The sequence below is a fragment of the Lepidochelys olivacea genome (assembly GCF_965140295.1).
Source record: "Lepidochelys olivacea isolate rLepOli2 genome assembly, chromosome: 7".
Taxonomy (NCBI): domain Eukaryota; kingdom Metazoa; phylum Chordata; order Testudines; family Cheloniidae; genus Lepidochelys; species Lepidochelys olivacea.
This window is the reverse complement of record NC_140417.1, coordinates 22,978,614-22,998,897: the sequence shown is the minus strand read 5'-3', so window position 1 is coordinate 22,998,897 and position 20,284 is coordinate 22,978,614. Positions and strand designations below refer to the sequence as shown.

The 20,284-nt window shown below is 50.2% G+C and overlaps 1 protein-coding gene across 1 annotated transcript; it reads right to left on the bottom strand.

The window, feature by feature from the left end:
• Nucleotides 1–673: 673 nt before the first annotated feature.
• On the bottom strand, nt 674–19,382 carry MCM2 (minichromosome maintenance complex component 2). The gene is made up of 16 exons (XM_084632857.1): nt 19,286–19,382; nt 17,972–18,159; nt 17,019–17,194; nt 14,427–14,690; nt 13,258–13,477; nt 12,671–12,878; nt 11,797–11,931; nt 11,328–11,519; nt 9,782–9,875; nt 8,629–8,879; nt 7,557–7,683; nt 7,199–7,311; nt 5,999–6,241; nt 4,863–5,045; nt 3,087–3,242; nt 674–1,912 (listed from the first exon to the last, which is right to left on the bottom strand). Exons 1-16 carry the CDS (start codon nt 19,289–19,291, stop codon nt 1,802–1,804), a joined length of 2,667 nt encoding a protein of 888 aa, XP_084488983.1. The 5' UTR covers nt 19,292–19,382; the 3' UTR covers nt 674–1,801.
• Nucleotides 19,383–20,284: the final 902 nt, after the last annotated feature.

The window sequence follows — 20,284 nt, the reverse complement described above, 5'->3', positions numbered from 1 at the left end:
ATGTAAGTAGCAGCCACTCAGCCACAACTGCAGATTGACATGGAGGCAGTGTATTAAAAAGGAAGGGAACTGGGGTTACAGTGCTGCAGTTTAAGGCCACGGTCACAGTGCGCTTCACAGGAGAATACGGAGATCCAGTGGAACCCAACAAGGGCTTGGGTGGTTCAGAACAGTGATTGGGCCTGGCCTGGCCATCAGACCCACACACACTATAGAAACCAGAAAAAGTCCACAGACCCAGATATCATTCACAGGCCCAGCCACTACTGGCCTCAGGCAGAAATGGTAGAGCGTCTATCATTCCCCTTGCCCTGTGCAGCAATCTCCTATTGTCTCATCACCGTGAGGAAATGCTGAATAGCCCAGAGAAAACTACTGCATGCCCAGTCTGTTCCCCACCCGCCCATCCCCAGCGCTTCAATAGGTGCCCAATCCGTTCCCACTCCTCCCGACAGCGACAGTTACCTGGTAAGTGCAAGAAGTGCAAAACCAGGGCCAGGATATCAAACCCCAGGAGATAAAATGGCTTCTCCCTCTCCCTGTGAGCCTCCATTTTGAATGGTGGAGCAGACACACAGCAAGACAAAGGATGAGAGCAGGCAAGCCGCTCAGTCATGCTTATACTTCCTTACAGCAGTGGGGGAAAATTCCCAGAGGAATACGAACACAGGCATATTCAAAACACATGTATTTAAACACACAGTAAAAGAGCAAGAGACTCACAGTCTAATATACAAAAAGCAGGTGTGACACAGGAACGTGTTCAGACCCATCCGTCCCCCCAACAGATTTCTTTCTTCATGTTGTCCTCCTGGGGTTCTCGCCACCACAGCTCTCACATCTGTGGGGTCTCAACTGACTTTGCCCTTAAGGACACGGAAACACTTTGCACTGAAGACAGGCTCGCCAGCCAGCGTTCTGTACAAGCTGAGTTGCTTTAGGACTGGCGGGGGGGGGGTGATGCTTCATTCCTAAGCCCACAATATAGCTTAGGTTCTGCTGCTTCTTCCAGTTCTGACCCACACCCCTACCTAGGGCAGAATGTGCCACCCACCAAGGCATTTAACAACCCACTGGGGACTATGGACATTGCCCCCATGCAAGACAGATGCAATACCAGCCCCTTCCCTTTGCCAATAACCACTTAAACAGCTCTAATGTTTGAAACGTTCATGTTCTATGTGCCATGTTAAAGTCTCGCCAAGCCCCTCCTGCTGAGCCCAAGCACAAGGTCACCCCATGAAGGGGCCAAGGGAAACATCAACTGTCAGACCCAAGGGATTCAGCCCGGGAGGCCAGTTTCTCTCCATCTCCACACACCAGTCCTGATTGCTATTTGTTAGGCAGTAACCAGAAACAGAAGGAGGCTGAAGGCTATGGTGATCTCACTGGAACGTGTCTGCCAGCGAAGGAACGCCCTTCTGCTGGTACTGCTCCAGCTGTGTCTTCAGGGGGAACCTCAAGCCAGAGCTCAGCATGGAGGAAGTGGGGAGGGTATAAAACATCCAGCCCATGTCACCACCAGCAATTCTCACCTATCAGGTTCAGCTAAGAGACAAAAAAGAGATACCAAAGCTGCTAACAAACAGACTTAGCTAGGCTTTTACGTATTTAACTCTGTTCTATTTACAAGTCCTTCTGCAGCTCAGCACTCCTAAGGCACTCCCTTAATCCATAAGGCACAAAGCAAGAAGGGAATGGCTGAGTCCTCCAATTCTCCTATTTGTGGTTGCATTCTTGGGTGGGACACATGCCAACTTCTCCTCTCCCTTGCGGGTTGTTAAATGCTCTGCCATGGTCCTTAGAACTGCTGGACGATCACTTTCCGTTTCACCTCGCGGCTGAACTTGTTCATCTTGAACAGTTCGCTGTCGTAGAAGGCAGAGAGGGTGTGAATGTTGATCTGGCGAGCCTGGGAGAAGAGAACAGAGGGAGATCTTAATGCTCATTTCGGAAAAGGACTTTCCACTGCAGAGGGCTCACACCATTCATGAAAATGAGCAGTTTCTGCTCAGCAGAGGCCCAGGCTTGCAGCAGGTCAGGACTGAGGAGAGCTGCATGGAAGATGCTAGCTCAGCACCTGCCTGCCCTTTACTTCCATTGGATCTACAATGCAACTGTAACTAGAGAAAGTGGAGACCCATCATATGCAGCATGCACCAAGTTACACTGGAATTTCTGATCTGCACAAGAGCCTTCTCAAATAAGAGTGGCTGAATTCACAAACCACTCTGGTGGACCTGACATTTGAAAGAGGTACAGTTATTAGGCATGTTCCATGACAGGGACCAAGTAGTAAAGGAAGGAAGGAATGGGAAATTTGATACTCTACTGGTGCCATGCACTGTTCAGAGACCTCCCCCGTGAGGGCCAACAGTTCAGTTTTCTTTAAAAAAGCTTACAGGCAGACAGGGAAGCCGTAAACATTCAGTGACTGGTGGGGTGGAGGGGAGGGAGGACAGGAATAGGTTTGATCTTTACTGATCACTGCTTGTATAATCACTTGTTTTTCCCAACCTGTCAGCTCATTGTCCAGACTAAACTCCTTGGGCTCTGCTGTCCGAACACTGCAGCACTAGACTAGCACACGAGAACCAGAAAACAAACCTGATTAGGAATAAGTGAAAGCCACTATTCTATTACCCAGATGGGAGAAAAGCAAAGAGGCAAGAGACAGACTGAAAGCTAAAAACTTCATTTAAAATGGCTTACGTCGAATGCCACCTTCTTCTGGTGCAGCAACTCAGGCAAGGACGTTTTCAAAAACATTATTAGTCTGACAGCATCCCTTTAAAGGCAGCTATGACCCTAGGGCAGATTGAGAGTGGTAACAGAGTACCCTAGAGAAGACTCTTCAAAATAAGCATCCCAACTCACAGTCTGCTAGGGCTGGAACAGCTGGTTTCTTGCTCCTCTCTGGTATCACAAGCATCTCCTTTTACATACAGCAAGGAGAACTGTAGACCATTAGCACTGAAGGTTAAGGGAGAGCCCAAGGATCGAAGAGTAGAGGGAAGGAAAGGGTCCGAATCATGGAGCAGTCAGTCCCACTGGGCAGAGTGCAGTGCACAGAACCTATCCCATACCTTATCCACCAGATCTTTCTCTGGCACTTCAATGGTGTCCTGCTGGGCCCCGTAGCGGTTCCTCTGATACATCACCTGTTCTGCCACAAGCTGTTTCAGAATAAACAGCAAGAGCTCGTTGTTGTCTCGTCTGAAAGCCAGGTAACGGGAAAAGGTCTGGGAAGCAAAGGAAGAGCCAAGAGGGTTAGAGCCAGAGGGCCACACAATCTAGCATCTGCACGCAGGACACAAGTGTAACAGCTGGTCTACACTTAACAATTACATTGACTTAGCTACACCCATCAGGGATGTGAAAAACTTCTCTTCGAGGGCCGTGGTTAGCTCAACCTAATCCCTGGTGTAGACAGGGCAAGGCAGACAGAAGAATTCTTCTGTTGACCTATTTAATACCTCTTGGAGAGGTACATTAACTACATTGATGGGAAACCCCCCTTTTGGTAACGTAGGAAATATCTACACTACAGTGGCATAGCTGCAGCTGTAGCGCTTGTAATGTAGACATACTGTGTGGGATGGTGAGGCTTAAGCTGTCAAGTGAAAAACAAAAACATTCATTTCCATTTCACACCCTCCTTCAGGGTTCTGACTAACCTTTGGAACACAGGCCTTTGCCAGCCATGTTAGTGGCTCAGGAGGCATTTACAGAATCCAAAGGGTGAACATATTTACTTTAACCAGGCTGAGGAACCTCCATCAGGTGCTCTCTGATCTTGCGATATAGGATACTCCCACAGGCTTAGGAACCAACCCTGATGCTCCCCAAAGGCTGAAAGACAGAGCTTTTGGGGGAGGGCCTGCCCTTGGGAGAAAGGTCTATATAGAAGCATAGTCTATATATGGCCCCAAATTCTACAGGTTTCACAGTGACCGCCCAAGCTTAAAACTTGCTGATCACAGCCCGCAGCCAAGAAAGCAGCCAGGAGTCTCGCAGACCCAAGCAGTAACTTGAGCTGAGCCAACTGAGCTGAGCAGCCAGCCAAAAGCAGAGCATAATTCAAAGCCAGAGTCTTTGGCTCTTAGAAAAAAGCATAGACACTTGCACATTAAAACCAGAGTGACCAGGGTGCAGCCCCTTACCTTCCCACACACACACACACACACACACGCACGCCGCCCAAGCTGCAACAAAGGAGCTTGTACAATCGCCTACTTCTGTTTGGTCACCATTAAGCTCGTAACAACAGGATCAGAGCCCAGTGCCAAAGCACGAAGGGAGGAGAGGGAAAGAGGAGAATGAGGCAGCACAATGCTCCTGGTACACAGAGGCTGGATCATACATGTCTCCTTTAAGATAACTTTTTAACACTTCTCTAAATCTGGTTCCAACCTGGGCACAGTGTAGAACAGGCCCGGGGTGCTCTAAATTACACATGCTTGTTACAGTCTTCTATGGGCCATTTTGCTAGCCCAGAATAGCTATATCCTCTCCGTCCCCCAAGATGCCCTGTACATCAATGCTAAACCCCAAGATGGGTTTGTTCTATGGAGGCAGTATAAGCCCTTTTAACCTTTCCAGAGCAGGCAGAAGGACTGTACCATAAAGCAGCTTAAAGCGCTGGCTACAGCTTGGGCTGTTTTCAGACATTGTAGCTTCCCCAGATCCCTGCAGAGTAACACGGAGCTGCTCACTAAGGCCCTGCTCGCACTGGGGTCAGAGGTAAAGATCAGTGTTTTAGCCACTGTCCAAACCAAACTGGTTTCCAACCCAGTCAGTTCAGATGGAGCCTTAGTCTAGCTGGTTAAGTGACTCCAACCCATGAGCTCCTTCCCACACACCTTCCGCATGCTCCTCATGACGCTGAACTTCTGAGTGTCAATGAAGCTCTCCAGCATCACCCTGATAGCCATGTTGACGTCGTCCTCCACCACATAGTCCCGCAGGTGAATGCGGGCGTGGGCCTCGGCCATGCGGATCATGGACTCGATGTGACGCACCGTGATGGGGATGCTGCCAGTGGCCTATGGAACAAGGGGAGGGACAATATTACAAGGGCACACAGAACATGAGAGATAGGAGACCAGGCTCTTTACACAGGCCCTTCTCATCCCATGCACGTCTGTTTGAGATGCAAGGCTACCTACTGTAGGTGACTGGTCATGAACCTTCATGACCAAGGAGCTTCAGAAGCCAAGGAAACCACACCACCTGCTGGCGGGCATAGTGCAATATGGAGAAAGGCAATTGATACTTATGGGCAACAGGCAATACCGTTAATTCACTTAAACGTGTGCTATGAAGGTGTTTTTGCCCCTTATCTTGCTTATTTACGATGAGAGGCGTGAAAGGGTTATTCCCCCTCTCCCAATTCTTAGTAGGGAAATTAAAAAAAAAAGAAAAACGAAAAACGGATGAAGCCAGACATTAAACTAAATTTTCCCAAGGTCCACGAAACTCCTTGAGGTCCCATCAGATTCAACTGAGAAGAGGAAGATCCAGGATCCCTCGGGAGGAGTCCATAGTCACAATGGGAAAACACTGCAGAGCTCGCCTGCTGCCACACCACTTCCCTCAGCCCCCAGGGGTGAAGGCGGAGAATGTGACCGCCTCAAAGGAAATCCAAAAAGACATGGCAGGAACATGGGATTCCACAGCAACAAAGCCAATATATCTAAGATATCTCCATGGATTCCTACCAGAGAGCAAGGTGGAGCAGAACGTATTAGACCTGTGGCATAAAAAACCTCGCTACTAACCTTTACATTCAGGTGAGGCAGAACCACTTATTTACCAGGTGTCTCTACAATATTGGACTCAGTCCACCCCTTATGGTGAGGCGACCTAGAGCTTCATACCCAGATACTATGGTGATGGACACAACATGAACTAGTAGGAAGATCTTGGGGTAGTCCACTCCTGATCCAGGTAGCTCACTCCCACTTCCCCACAAAGCCCTTTATTTAAGTCTACTCACCATGGACTCCTTCCGGAGATCACTGTACATCCGGGCCACCTTGTCTTGGTCCATTTGGTTTAGCTTAGGGTGGACCTTCTCCTTGGCATAGATGATGTATTTCTTCAGGATCTCTTGGGGGATGGGATCCACGCCATAGGTGTTAGGGAGGATAATCTCCTGGGCATCTCCATTCTCTACGTCTTTGCTGCCAGGGTGGTGTTTGATGTGGCTTCCCACGACAAACCGGGCTAGCATCTCGTCCTGCAGGACAATGGTAGGAGTAACAGGCACTGCAGCCATTGCTGCTTCTGCAGCTGAATTCTACCAAGCAGCTGTGTGCTGCAGACAGACAGAAGCTTGGGGATAGGTGCGCAGTCGGCCAATGGTTGTACTCAGACAAGGGGACCCAGACTGATTCCCACTCCATCACCGAGGCTGGCAAAGGCTTGAAGAGTCACACTCAGTCTTTGGAAAAGGGGAGCAGGGGCTTCATGGCATTCAACAATGATCCCAGTGCATGTTGGAGCCATGTACACTGGTTCCAAATGGGAATCTCAGCCAGTCGCCGGGTGGAGACTGTGCCATGATAGGGACATGTCACATTTATAGAAGCAATGTCATTCTTTTGTAGGGTGGGGTGGGGTGGAAATCCTCACTATGCAGGAGGTAAAATGCCCCAGGAGCAGAAACAGTCACAGGAGATCTCACAACGTGAAGGATGGGGCTGTGCACAGCCCTGATAGACACCTAGGTTTGAGTAAGGCTGTAGATGATGCTGGGAGATGTTGTCGCCTCTTGATGGAGAATGGGGGGGGGAAGGAGGATGAAGCTCTCTTGCCTCAAGAGAAGGGGTGTGGTGCAATCCTCTACATGCCCTGAAAGGCCAATTCAAGGAGTTAGCCACTTGACTGGCCCCAGGGTGAAATGGAGACAGAGGCATTCAAGGAATTGGATGAAAGGCATGTAGCTGGAACGAGGCAAGTCTTAGGGGTGGAGGTTGGGGCCCCCAGCAGCCTGTAGTCACCGACTTGCTGAGGCTTAAGGGGTTTCATTTGGCAAGAGCACCAAGGCAAGGGGTAGCTCTGCCCCATGCTCCCCTTCCCACCACTTCAGTGCTCTCGCAGCGTGGCAGGTGTCAGCACCTGACCAGCTCCCTGTCAGCGTGGGCAGTGGCACCCCCCACCACTGCTAAGCAGTGGGTCACCCTTTGGCTCGTACCTGAACTGGGTCCACCGTGTCTCTCACCACACACAGGATATCGAATCGGGAGATGATGGGCTCTGTCAGATCCACGTTCTCCGAGAAAGTCAGCGACGGGTCATAGCGCCCACCTGCGTCACAGACGGATGCCCTCATGGTCAAACGAGCTCATGTGCTCTCCCCGAGAGACCCTGCATCATAACCTTGTTCCTGTGGGTTTGGTTTCTGCCTCCAGACTGCATGTGTCGTAACAGGGTTAGAGGGTCTGGAGACCGGAGGTACATAAAGAGGCAGTGCAGTAGTTCTGGTGACTGCAGAACTGATACCATGCGTCTGAGACAGAGACTCCCTGCTCTCCTGGTCCCCAGGTACTTACCTATAGGGTTGGCAGCAGCAATAATTGTGCAACGGGCCTGCAGAGAGGTGACTATGCCAGCCTTCGAGATGGAGATGCTTTGCTGCTCCATGGCTTCGTGGATGCTGGTCCTGTCCTGGTCATTCATCTAGGAGAAAGCAAAGACTTTAACATACACTGATGCCCACTATCCTGCAGGAGGGTAAGAGGCCAAGTGTGAAGGAACACGTTACACAGGGCCTCATGGTCCAACTTCTATGAGCCTACACTAGGTGTGTGTGGCTAGGGTTGCAGCAGGGAGAGAGGGAGAGGGGAAAAAAAAAAAAAGTCACCAGTCCCCACCCACTCCGCAAGAGCTTGTACAGAGCTGATAAACTCGTTTTAACATTTCCTTGGGCAGGAGAGGATGTAGGGTGGATCCATGAGCCCCAGGTTAGGGGGCACAGATATTTCAAGAACAGGAGGCATCTGCTTCCTTCACTGCTACGAACTGCCCTTATACACTCACATTCATTCCTTACCTACCTGCTGCTGGACCTGTGGGGGCTCAGCAGATGGCTTGGATTCAGGCCAGCCCCCTCTATCCGACTGTGGTGGCAAATTTTACTTTCACTTGCTCTTAGGGGACCCATTCAAATCTGGCCCAGCTCAGTAGCAAGTAATAGCTCACACCACCTCATGTGGTCTCAGTGGCCTATGGGAAATGGTGTCTCCATGCAGTTCTTAAATACACTGGCACCACGCCACCAGAATGGTCACTCGTTAGCCCCAGAGATCAAAGAAAGAATGGGAGACAGTCTGAGCTCCCTTCATCCCTCCAGGTCAGGGCTGAAGCGAGGGGGAAAGGGAGGCACTGCATGAGGGGTACTTTGATAACTTTCCTGAGCATCACACACACATGAACTGCATTGTGAGCCTAGCCAGGGACTAACAAAGGGCATCTACACCAGCCTGGGTCATTCTCTCCCACAAGCAACAGACAAAACACTGGTGGGGGAAAACAGTCATGAGCCACTGAACTCCTCAGCCAAGAGAGCCCCTAACCCACACCCCATTAGCTCTGCCTTACTGCGTAGATGAAGTCAGTACTCACCTTGTCAAACTCATCGATCAAGCAGACACCCCTGTCTGCCAGCACCAGCGCCCCTGCCTCCAGGGTCCACTCTCTGCTGACTGGGTGCCTCTGGACATAGGCAGTCAGACCAACAGCAGAAGCACCCTGGCCAGTGGTGAAGATGGCTCTGCTGGACACCTTCTCCACATACTTGAGGAACTGAGATTTGGCTGTACCCGGATCTCCGCAAAGCAAGACATTGATATCACCACGGACTTTGTGTTTGCCACCTACAGCCAGGTCAGAAATAGGAGAGGACTTAGAGGGCAGTATCATTGTTAAAGTATATAAAAGCTACTTTTCTCTAATGGAGCAGTATGTAATCGAAAGGAAAAGAGCACTAAGAAGGGGTGAGTGTGTTTGACAGGGAAGCTTAAGAAATACAGCGTTGGGTGTTCTCATGTTTTGTTAGCGTTTGGCAAGAACTGTGAAATCTCACGGTTTCCCTTGGACCAGGAATGTGCAGGTGGGTCCATCAGCACTCAGGACACTACTTCCTGAGCAAAAGCCAGGAAGTCTTGTTTAAAGATCAATTCCTTCTGCCTCCCTCTTCTCCTCCTATCCCCCACCCCCTTCAGTGTGAATTTGAGTTGTGAACATTTCAGGGGGGTCCCAATTCACTCACCAATGGAGTTACACAAGTACAAAAATCCACCCAAATAAATCTGCAAGAGATCCAGGATCACCAAGCTCTACATATTGCTAGCCCAGGGGCTCTCGGCACTCCCCTTGTGGAACCTGGTTCTTTTATATGTAGGTTTGTGATGTTGCATTTCTTCCCCCAGTTGAAATAAGACACTTTGTACACAACGAGGAAGCAGTGAGGATTCCCCAGGCATCAGATTTGCACAAGGACACTAAACCCAGAATGCTAGGGGCAGAGATATGTTAAGCCCAGAATGCAAGAGGCCTAAATTCTAGCTCTTCAGAGCCAGGACCTCATCTTCAGTCCATGTATTTTTACTCCTGTAGACTGGAACTTATGTTCCTAGTTCTATTCACACCCTTACTTTTTTACTCCTGATCTTCTTACCCAGAAGTCACATTACAAAGATAATTCCTAACTGCCTTCACTGCACCAGTAGAAACAGGGCTGGAATCACACACTGAATACAACTGACAACACACCTACCAGGGTTTTTGGGTTCACCACCAAACAGGGCAAGGGCCAGGCCTCTCTTGATGTCTTCATGCCCATAAATAGATGGAGCGATGCTGGCAAAGATCTGAAAGGAAAGGCAGAGGAGTTTTCAGTGGCCCATTGTATTCAACATTTAGCATGAAAAGCAGCAAGACTCATTAGCTACACGGCTATTCTAATCAGTGCTTGAAGTCACCCTGCTGACATCAATGATTCCTTTATTATATAGAGAGGAACGTCTCATCAATGCAATAATATGACCGATACACTCCAGAGGTTCTAGGATAGCCCAGTGTTGATGAGCAGGACACATTGTGCAATCCAGTGCAGGATTCGCTATTACCACTACATTCATACTTGGCACTAAATACAGCCAAGAGACTGCATTTGTTACTTTGTGTTCTGAGTTAGAGATCCTGATTCTGGCTGAAGCCTGTTTAAATGATACGTTAATATTTGACAATTATCAGCAGGAATAACTAAGATTGGAAGATCTGCTGTGCAGATTAACGGCTCAAGACCAAGTATTTAGATTACAGGCAATTGGTTTTTTGCATGCCCAATCAAGACAAGTTCTGTCAAAATGTTGGATATTGGTCACTACTGATTTCAAACGTACGTCTTTTTTGGACAAAGAACTGAAGTTTTATTTCCCAAACTCTGGCTTTATAGATGTATCAGCTCCACCCAGTGGAAGTAAAGTTACAAACATCAGACTCTGCAATTAAAGACAGAATAGAGATGACCGAGATCTCATCCTTGCTAAAGGATCTGAACCCACCACATTATACTCTTCCTGCCTATGGGTGCTCAAGACATCCTTAATCTGGCTCTACGTCCTTTAGTGTATCAACTCAGATCTTGGCAGGTTACAGGGTTGCTAACTGAACAGTTTAAGCCAGTCTTATTCCTTGCCAACCTGAAATCACAACCCTCTATTAATAAGGCGCAGGGACAGAATGTTTTAAGGGGGAAGATGCTTGTTTTAGACTCTCGCTCTTTTCGAAAGAAAGGCGAGAAAGACAGGAGATGAGACACAGAACATTGGAGCTAGATCTTGTTTCTGCTAGATCTTGTTCTCCACCAGGCAGCCACTGCTTCAGGGAGACACCCATCAGCTGGCATCAATGTAGTTTCAGAATTGCCCCTGTGGAGTCTCTCTGTCAAGTCTGGTGGCTTCCCCAGTCACCTTTTTCTATTTTATCCCTGTTGTGGTGTGAAAGGCTTGTACAAACAAGATGGGAACTGACTATCCAGGAGGAATGGTGAAGTTGCTCCTACATGAAGTGCTGACAAAAAATGTACGAAGCAAACTAAGTGTCTCATCCACCCCACTTCAGTTTCTCACTCTCGTTGACAGCCATCTTAGTACTACAGGGGGCAAGACATTTTCAGAGACAAGCTGATTTTTGAGCTGATGGTGTCCCTCTAACTTGAGATGTCCCACTGTAATATCACGCAGTTTAACTCCATTCTCTGATCTGGACTCATGCAGACAACTAGATGCCAGGAGGAGAAATGTTTCAAGCAGACTCACTTTCTCCCCAATTTGCTCATCCTTAGACAGGCCTATGAGAACCTTCATGTCCTCATCAGTCAGTTCCCCAACTGCCACCTTGTTGTCCTTCTTGGCAATGTGATTTGCCATGATCACTGTTGCAAATACTGGGAATCCATTGGCTGTGTTCAGTGAGCCATCGTAGTTGTTGTGATAGATTCCTGTTAGCTCCTAGAAAGCACAGAAAGGGATATGGCAGGTTAATGTCTAGGTAGCAGGAAAATACCAATGTACATGGCACGAGACTGTCTCCTCCTACTAATGCTCCATTCTCAAGACACTGGAAACATGACTTTCAAGCCTAATCTGACATGTCTTGGAGCTAAGACAGCCCCTAATTTCACCCCTCCCCACATACACACACAGAAGTGACAGTCCAGGTCCTCACAATGCCCCCACAAGGCTGAGAATAAGTTTAACTGTGCCATGCTCACCCTAACGAACTTACAATCTCATCCCCTGGTTTGCAGCTGTCGACCAAGTCAGCAAGGAGAATGGCATCCTTAGAGCGAGGGAGCCTGCCAGCTGCCACCTTCCCAGGGCTCTCCTGGATTTTGATGCGCTGGTAGTTCTGGTAGACAGTCTGTGATAACAAACGTGAGTTGCACAATGAGTCAGACACCCTCAGAGCCTGCACGGGTACTTTTCAAAGGGCCTTTGCAGACGAGGCCAGGGACAGTGCTAGAGCAGTTAGTTTAGACTTTACTAGGCCCTGGGTAAAGAGCGGGGGCCAGGATTGGCTGGGGATTGATTAGAAGTAGCTTTAGGGCTAGAGGCAGTCCCCTGGATAGACAGCCCTGGAAATGGCAGAAGCTTCTGCCGTGTTGCCCCGACAAAAGTATTTCACTCTCCAGCACCCACCTGCATGAGGGAGAGGTTAGTAGTATTTACCCATCCAACTCCTGGCTTCACTGCTGAATCACTTGGGTAAAGACCACCCAGCTTGTAGGGAAGAGCATGGTATAGTGGTTAGGTCAATGACTGGGAGCCAGGAGCTTTGAGTTAGTGGTTCTGCTATTATCTTGCAGTGACTCTGTGGCTCAGATCCCCATGCCATACAATGAGGAGAGGAGGGTGGTTTGGAAGGCTCAGTGTTTGCAACCCTGCAGCACCTTCAGGTATCTACATACTGCAGGGGTCAACATAGTATCAGACATGCCCTTACACCAGCCAAACAGATAAAGGACTCTCAGGCCCAGAGTTAACTGGGTCTAGATCCAGGGACCAGACCTGTCATCAACCAGTTCCTTATTGGACAAAGGTGAGAAGCAGGCACCACTGCAGGAGACGTGTTAACATTGTATAAAGGGTTTAAATTTTACCTCTTCCATGTTGATTTCAAAGGGGCCAACCGACTGACACTCTGGGCAGGAGCCGGGCTTCACCTCCTGGTTCTGGGACTGGAAGAAGGGCCCCAGGATGAAGCTGCACTTGCTACAGTTGTACTTGACCATGCTGAGCTGAGGCAGGACCCCTGTGCAGCTCGTCACTACACCGCTGGTTCGGATCAGCTGGTTCAAGTGAAGCTGCCTAAAGAGAGAAGAGAAGACACTGGCAGGCTCCAGGGAAGGCAGAAGGACCTGCCACAGTCTCCTTGCAGCATGCACAGCTGGTATGATACCCAGTGGGGAACACTTATCAGTGAGTCTATTCTCACAGGTTTGTGATTTATCTTTTGGGGAATCAGAAACATTATCCTTGAGCAACTGGGTTACTTTAATAGCAGAGCCCATCACCCTACCGAGACAGGCTGGATCCGCTGGCATCCTTCCCCCAGCATATCCCAGAGTTCCTATTTTCTCACACAGAACTTTAGTCACTGTAACTCCAGCAAGCCTGACCATCCCAAACACGTGGTCCAAAGGCCCTCACAGGACCGGCCATCATCAATACCAACTCCACTACCTACCGGAGTGACCGCAGCTCTTCTACCAGAGGCAGATGCGAGATACGGACATGGATCTCCTGAGCAATCCGGTCGTATTTGGGGTACATGGCCAGCACCACTTCCTTGGCTGCTTCGTCGAAGATCTTCAGCATTTCAGCTGGGGCCTCTGGCAGGAAGTAGGCAAGGACATGCTCCCGGGCAGCCAGATCTTCATAGTTCACCACCAGGCTCTCTCTGTTCTCTATAGGGGGAACAAGTAGGGTGGATTTCATCTGTAGTCAGTATTCTCCTGTAGCCAATGTTCTACTGCATCTCTTCTCACTAGTACCAGATTTCTGATTGCTGAGTTGACAAAGAACATGGAAGCTTCCCAAAAAGCACAGAAACCCAGTGCAATGTTTTCAAGACTGAATGGCCTCGCCACAATGCCTGGTCATCCAACCACCTCCAAAAAACTAAATCAGCAAATACTAGCTCCTGAGATGTTGTGCTAGATAACGGACCCCAAAATTTGTGCGTCATGTAAGCTTTATGGGGCAGGGACCGACATTTTGCTTTTTTCCTGTATTTGTACATAACCTAGCACAATGGGGTTAAACTAATAACACCTACACAAACCACTCTTAACAGATTCAATTAATTTTGCCTTTTCGGTTGGCCAACTATTCTTTTTCTTCTTCAAGATCAGTCACCAGCATTTATGGCTCGCTACTATAAATTCTAGGCTGCACTGCTGAGGGAGACTGATCTCCTAAGTCATATGACACAGTTTCTGTTCCCTGTTTGAATGATCTGGTTCCTGGTGCAAATGATGCCAAGAAACAAATGTAAAATTCTTCTTCATCTTGTATTGGAGCCTGTAAGCTTCCAATCTGCACTCCTGTGCAGCACTTCCTGCTGGCAGAATTCAGCTGCACAGTGGAAAGTGAACACAAAAGGGGCACGAATTAAGAAGTTACAGTAAAGTTTGTAGCCAAGTTCTGCGTTATTCAGCCATCTCCATTAAAAGCAAAAAAGCCCCTGAAAAAGCTCATTCAGCATTTGGGGTAGACAGGAGAGGAAGAGGACATATGGAACAGACCGCTGTAGAGTGCCACAGCCAAGGAGGAAGAATTGTGTTCTACTACAAAAAAAATATCCAGGTGGGTCTGCTCATCTGCCGTTCCCACCCGCCCCACAGTCAGCCATACCTTTGCACATGTCACTGATCCTCTCTTTGAACACATTGTGCCCATGGTCATCCACATGGGTCTTCAGAAAGTTCTTGAAGCGGTGGTAGATCTCAAGCCGGGGAGCCGCCATAGACACCCACTCCCTTACTGAATGTCCCTTCATGTCTTCCAGATTCTCAATGCTCTCAATCATGTCTTCATCCTCCTCCTCTGCCCCATCTGCAGACCGTTCCGCCAACCGCCTCTTCCGGGAAGGACGATCCTCATCTTCATCATCACTATCTGACAGTTGAAAGAAAAAGAGAGGTCACTCAGAGTGGACATCCTATTCGCTACACCTCCCTGCCCCACTCCCTACATATATAATGAATGGACCATAATGTCTTTGTAAGCATGGTCAGAAGTTCCCAACACATAGCCAGACCAAACTAAGCTCTATTCTACCACCACAGAATCATAGAATTGTAGAACTGAAAGGGGCTCAAAAGGTCTTCCCAGTCCCTGGCACTCAAGGCAGGAGTAAGTATTATCTAGACCAGTGGTGGGCAACCTGCGGCCCGCTGGCCACAGCTCCCATTGGCCCAGAACGGCAAACTGTGGCCACTGGGAGCTGCCTGCTGACGGTCAATGTAAACAAACAGTCTCGCAGCCCGCCAGCGGATTACCCTGATGGGCCCCGTGCCGCATGTTGCTCACCACTGATCTAGACCATCCCTGACAGGTGTTTGTCTAACCTACTCTTAAAAATCTCCAATGACGGAGATTCCACAATCTTCCCAGGCAATTTATTCCAATGCTTAACTATCCTGACAGCTAGGAAGTTTTTCCTAATGTCCAACCTAAACTGCCCTTGATGCAATTTAAGCCCATTGCTTCTTGTCCTATCCTCAGAAGTTAAATAGAACAATTTTTCTCCCTCCTCCTTGTAACAATCTTTTACGTACACGAAAACTTATGTCCCCCCTCAGTCTTCTCTTCTCCATTCTAAACTAGCCCAATTTTTTCAGTCTTCCCTCATAGGTCACGTTTTTTAGACCTTTATTCATTTTTCTTGCTCTTCTCTGGACTCTACCCAATTCGTTCACATCTTTCCCAAAATGTGGTGCCCAGAACTGGACACTGTACTCCAGCTGAGGCCTAATCAGCATGGAGTAGAGCGGAAGAATTACTTCTCGTATCTTGCTTACAACACTCCTGCTAAAACATCCCAGAATGTTTGATTTTTTTTGCAACAACGTTACACTGTCGACTCAAATTGAGCTTGTGATCCACTATGACCCCCAGATCCCTTCTGCAGTATTCCTTCCTGGGCACTCATTTCCCATTTTGTATGTGTGCAACTGATTGTTCCTTCCTAAGTGGAGTACTTCAGATTTGTCCTTACTGAATTCCATCCTATTTACTTCAGACCATTTCTCCAGTTTGTCCTGATCATTTTGAATTTTAATCCTATCCTTCAAACCACTTGCAACCCCTCCCAGCTTGGTATCGTCCGCAAACTTTATAAGTATACTCTCTATGCCATTATCTAAGTCATTGATGAAGATATTGAACAGAACCAGACCCAGAACTGATCCCTGCAGGACTCCACTCATTATGCCCTTCCAGCTTGACTGTGAACCGGATAACTACTCTCTGGGAACAGTTTTCCAACCAGTTATGCATCAACCTTATAGTAACTCCATCTAGGTTGCATTTCCCTAGTTTATTTATGAGAAAGTTATGCGAGACAGTATCAAAAGCCTTACTGAAGTGAAGATATACCACGTCTACCCCTTCCCCCATCCACAAGGCTTGTTACCTTGTCAAAGAAAGCTATTAAGTTGGTTTGACACAATTTGTTCTTGACAAATCCATACTGACTATTACTTATCACCTTGCTATCTTCTAGGTGTTAGCAAATTGATTGCTTAATTATTTATTTCATTATCTTTCCAGGTACTGAAGTTAAGATGACCGATGGTCTGTAATTCGCCAGGTTATCTTTATTCTCCATCCCAAACCAAGCTCTGGTCTACAGCAGCCCACAAGCTTTAGGTACCAAGAGCAAGTTACAGAGAGATGGTTTAGACACTGGCTTTTCAGAGATTATGGAGGCAAAAGCAAGAGCTCTATGTGGACTCCAAAAACTGTACACAGAGGTTGACATCAGAACCTGTGTCCAGAGAGAGAGAAAAGGGGGACTGGACTGGACATCAGGGTTAATAATTATCCTTCCTCTAAAGGGACCAGCCCATCAAAGATGGGTTTGAAGTCTCCATAAACAGGAGAACAGCAGTTGGCCCAGCACTTACCAGGCATGAGCCCAAATCCCGATATGGGCCTGGGAGCCGTGGCTCAGCAGCAGCCACATCAAGTGCACCAGGCTAATATCGCTACTCCCAGAGCTCCCGAAGTACCCACCACAAAAGGACTATGTAGGGGGGAATTCAGGTGAGCCCACTGCTGCACAGGCCCCTCAAAACCTAGCTATTCAGCAGGCTGTGGAGCTCCTACAGCGGTCAGGCTATTCAGGCTGAGCAAACAACTTGACGCAGCGGGAGAGAGATTAGCTTCTCCCGAAAGGGCAGGTTACAGACAACCACTTTTAAAAATCTCATTGACACGTACCGTAAAGCAGCCCCCTCCTCATGCGTCCCAGGCCACGATCCAGCTCACGGTCCCGCTGCCTCATGGCCTGTTCCGCCGCCTCCCTCTGGCTGGCGGTCAGTTCCTCCACATCCTCATCATCCAAGGCCAGGCCCTCAGGTTCGTAGACATCCAGCTCTGGAATCGGGCGGTAGTCCCTACACACACACAGATCTAGCTTAATCACCTTCGCCGTTCAAATCAGCCAAATTACAGCGTTTTCCCAGCCACTTTACTGTTTGGGGCAAGGTGGTGTCAGAAAGAGCCAGCAAAACAGAGAGAATTTTACAATTCCACGTTACCAATGGCAGACGCTCCAATACTATGGTAACGAATACCAATATACAAACCTAGACTAACAGTCTCTGTACCACACAGCTCCCTGGTTTGTTATTGGACCTGGGGTAGGTGAGGTTTCTTTTTAAATCCAGTTGTAAAGGTTCCAATACTTGTAGAATGAACAGTTTTGCTTAAGAAGTAGAGTTGCGAGTTTCATGCTCCCCTGCGTGATCTGAGCGAGACACAGTCCAGGCAGGAACTGCACAAGTTCACCCCCGCAGCTCACCCAATGCTCCTCACTCCCCTGCTATCCTAGTCTTGGGCACCTGTCCATACCCCTCACCAGTGCTGTGCAGCCCTTCTGCTGTTCCCATCCCAGGCTTCTCTTCAGCAGACACACCCCATGGCACTGATGATGCCTTTAGAAACATCTGTATAGTTTTAACATGCTGAGCTATAAAGGGCTATTCTGAAGGGTGCACAAACGAGGACCAGGCTGAAGACAATGAGTTATCTCCCTAACACCCATGAGAAGAATCTGAACCTGTGTCCAGAGATGAAAGGCAAACGTACTGTCCCTTTACCAAGGCGCTGCCTGCACAGAACAACCCCAGGAGGCTTCTCACATCATCGCCTAACTGCTGCACGCTCCCTACCTTTCCATTCCATCCCCAATCAGCTCTTCCCCATCCTCCTCCTCCTCTTCGGGGAGCCCCTCGGTCCCCAGCAGCCCCTCTGACTCATCCTCAAAAGGAGGCAGGTCTCTGCCCGGGCTGGAAGTGAAGGCATCTCGCCGAGAGCTACGGGCAGGGCTTGTGGCCACATTCTGGGACTCGGAGGAATCCTGCAGGAAAGGCAGAGTCATGTTAGAGGCCAGCAGAAGAACAGACTGTCCCACAGAGCATGCAAAGGTCTTCCCTCTCTCCCCAATGCAGGGGCCACAGAACTAGGTAAGAGGGAAGGGATGCTTAATGCCCCATGGGACTACCCTCCCAACAGGCCCCATAGCGCCAGAACAGGTCTGGGAAGGGAGACACCATCTCCCCCAGGGGAAAGAATTAAAATAATCTTCAAATTACCCGTTGGGCAGATCATGCTGTGCGCGACAGGAGAGACACACCACCTTTAGGGGCCTCCTCCCCCATGGAGAGCCCAGGGCACGGGGGTGGAGGGTTCCGTGCCCCAGGAGGCCCCGCCCCCATGCAGAGCCCAGGGCACCGGGGGGGAAGGGTTCCGTGCCCCAGGGGGCCCCGCCCCCATGCAGAGCCCAGGGCACCGGGGGGGGGAGGGTTCCGTGCCCCAGGGGGCCCCGCCCCCATGCAGAGCCCAGGGCACCGGGGGGGAAGGGTTCCGTGCCCCAGGGGGCCCCGCCCCCATGCAGAGCCCAGGGCACGGGGGGGGGGGGGAGGGTTCCGTGCCCCAGGGGGCCCCGCCCCCATGCAGAGCCCAGGGCACGGGGGGGGGGGGGAGGGTTCCGTGCCCCAGGGGGCCCCGCCCCCATGCAGAGCCCAGGGCACCGGGGGGGGGGAGGGTTCCGTGCCCCAGGGGGCCCCGCCCCCATGCAGAGCCCAGGGCACCGGGGGGGGGGAGGGTTCCGTGCCCCAGGGGGCCCCGCCCCCATGCAGAGCCCAGGGCACCGGGGGGGGGAGGGTTCCGTGCCCCAGGGGGCCCCGCCCCCATGCAGAGCCCAGGGCACCGGGGGGGGGAGGGTTCCGTGCCCCAGGGGGCCCCGCCCCCATGCAGAGCCCCGGGCACCGGGGGGGGGGAGGGTTCCGTGCCCCAGGGGGCCCCGCCCCCATGCAGAGCCCAGGGCACCGGGGGGGGGGAGGGTTCCGTGCCCCAGGGGGCCCCTCCCCCATGCAGAGCCCAAAACACCAGGCGGGGGGGAGGGAATTTCAAGGCCCCGGGGGTCACCCCCTATCCAGACCCCAGCTCCCAAGGGTCATCCGCGGCCGGGCCCCGGCACTCACCGCCATCCCTGCTGCAGCTTCCTCTACCGGCTGGACTCCCGCGCGCAAAAAAGCAACCTCACGTGGTCGGCAAAAGCCCGCGAAACCTCATGAATAATTAACGAGCTGCTCATGAATATTCATCAGAATGCTGTGACGAGGCGAGAGACGCGTGGGATTAGGGAAGGTGTCAGGGCGCTACGGGACGGGCCTTGGGCTGGGTGGGAGGAGATGGGGGCTGGCCAAGGGGCTGGGTGGAAGATGGGGTAGGGGGACTGGGAAGGGGGGTTGGGGTGTGTGGGAGGAGATGGGGTGGGGGGACTGGGAAGGGATGGGGGGTTGGATTGGGTGGGAGGAGATGGTGGCTGGCCAGGGAGGATTGGGGGGCTGGCCAGGGTGGGAGGAGCTAGGGGGACTGAGGGGAGATGGGTGCTAGGTATAGGGTGACCAGATGGCAAGTGTGAAATATTTTCCCCGGGGGTGATGGATAAACAAGAAAACCAAAGATCAAGGCAAAAAAAAAAGGAGGACTTGTGGCACCTTAGAGACTAACCAATTTATTTGAGCATGAGCTTTCGTGAGCTACAGCTCACTTCATCGGATGAGTTGTAGCTCACCAAAGCTCATGCTCAAATAAATTGGTTGGTCTCTAAGGTGCCACAAGTCCTCCTTTTCTTTTTGCAAAGACAGACTAACACGGCTGCTACCCTGAAACCTGTCAAAGATCAAGGGAATTTAAATTTGCAGTGCGTTGGTCTCACCACAAGGTGGCACTTTATTTCAGGCACGGGACAGATGGATGGGGTGAGCAAGTGGCATTTCCCGAGGAGACAGACCCATGCCCGCACTTTTCCAAGTGTCCACAAGTACCCAACAAGTTTTTACAGGTACCCAACTTCAGACACATTGTGCCAGATTTTCAGAGATGACTGAATAAAATCCATGGGCGCTCCGGATGATCAGGAAATCAGGCCCTTGTGTGGCTCAGGTTGGGCAGCTAAGATCAGTGGCTAGTTTTGA

What these genes read in the sequence shown, in the direction of transcription:
- MCM2 (XM_084632857.1), bottom strand. An exon ending in GATCAGTGACATGTGCAAAG is followed by an intron (nt 13,478 to 14,426) that starts GTATGGCTGACT and finishes TTCCCCCTATAG; the next exon opens with AGAACAGAGAGAGCCTGGTG. An exon ending in ATGAGCAAATTGGGGAGAAA is followed by an intron (nt 9,876 to 11,327) that starts GTGAGTCTGCTT and finishes CTTTCCTTTCAG; the next exon opens with ATCTTTGCCAGCATCGCTCC.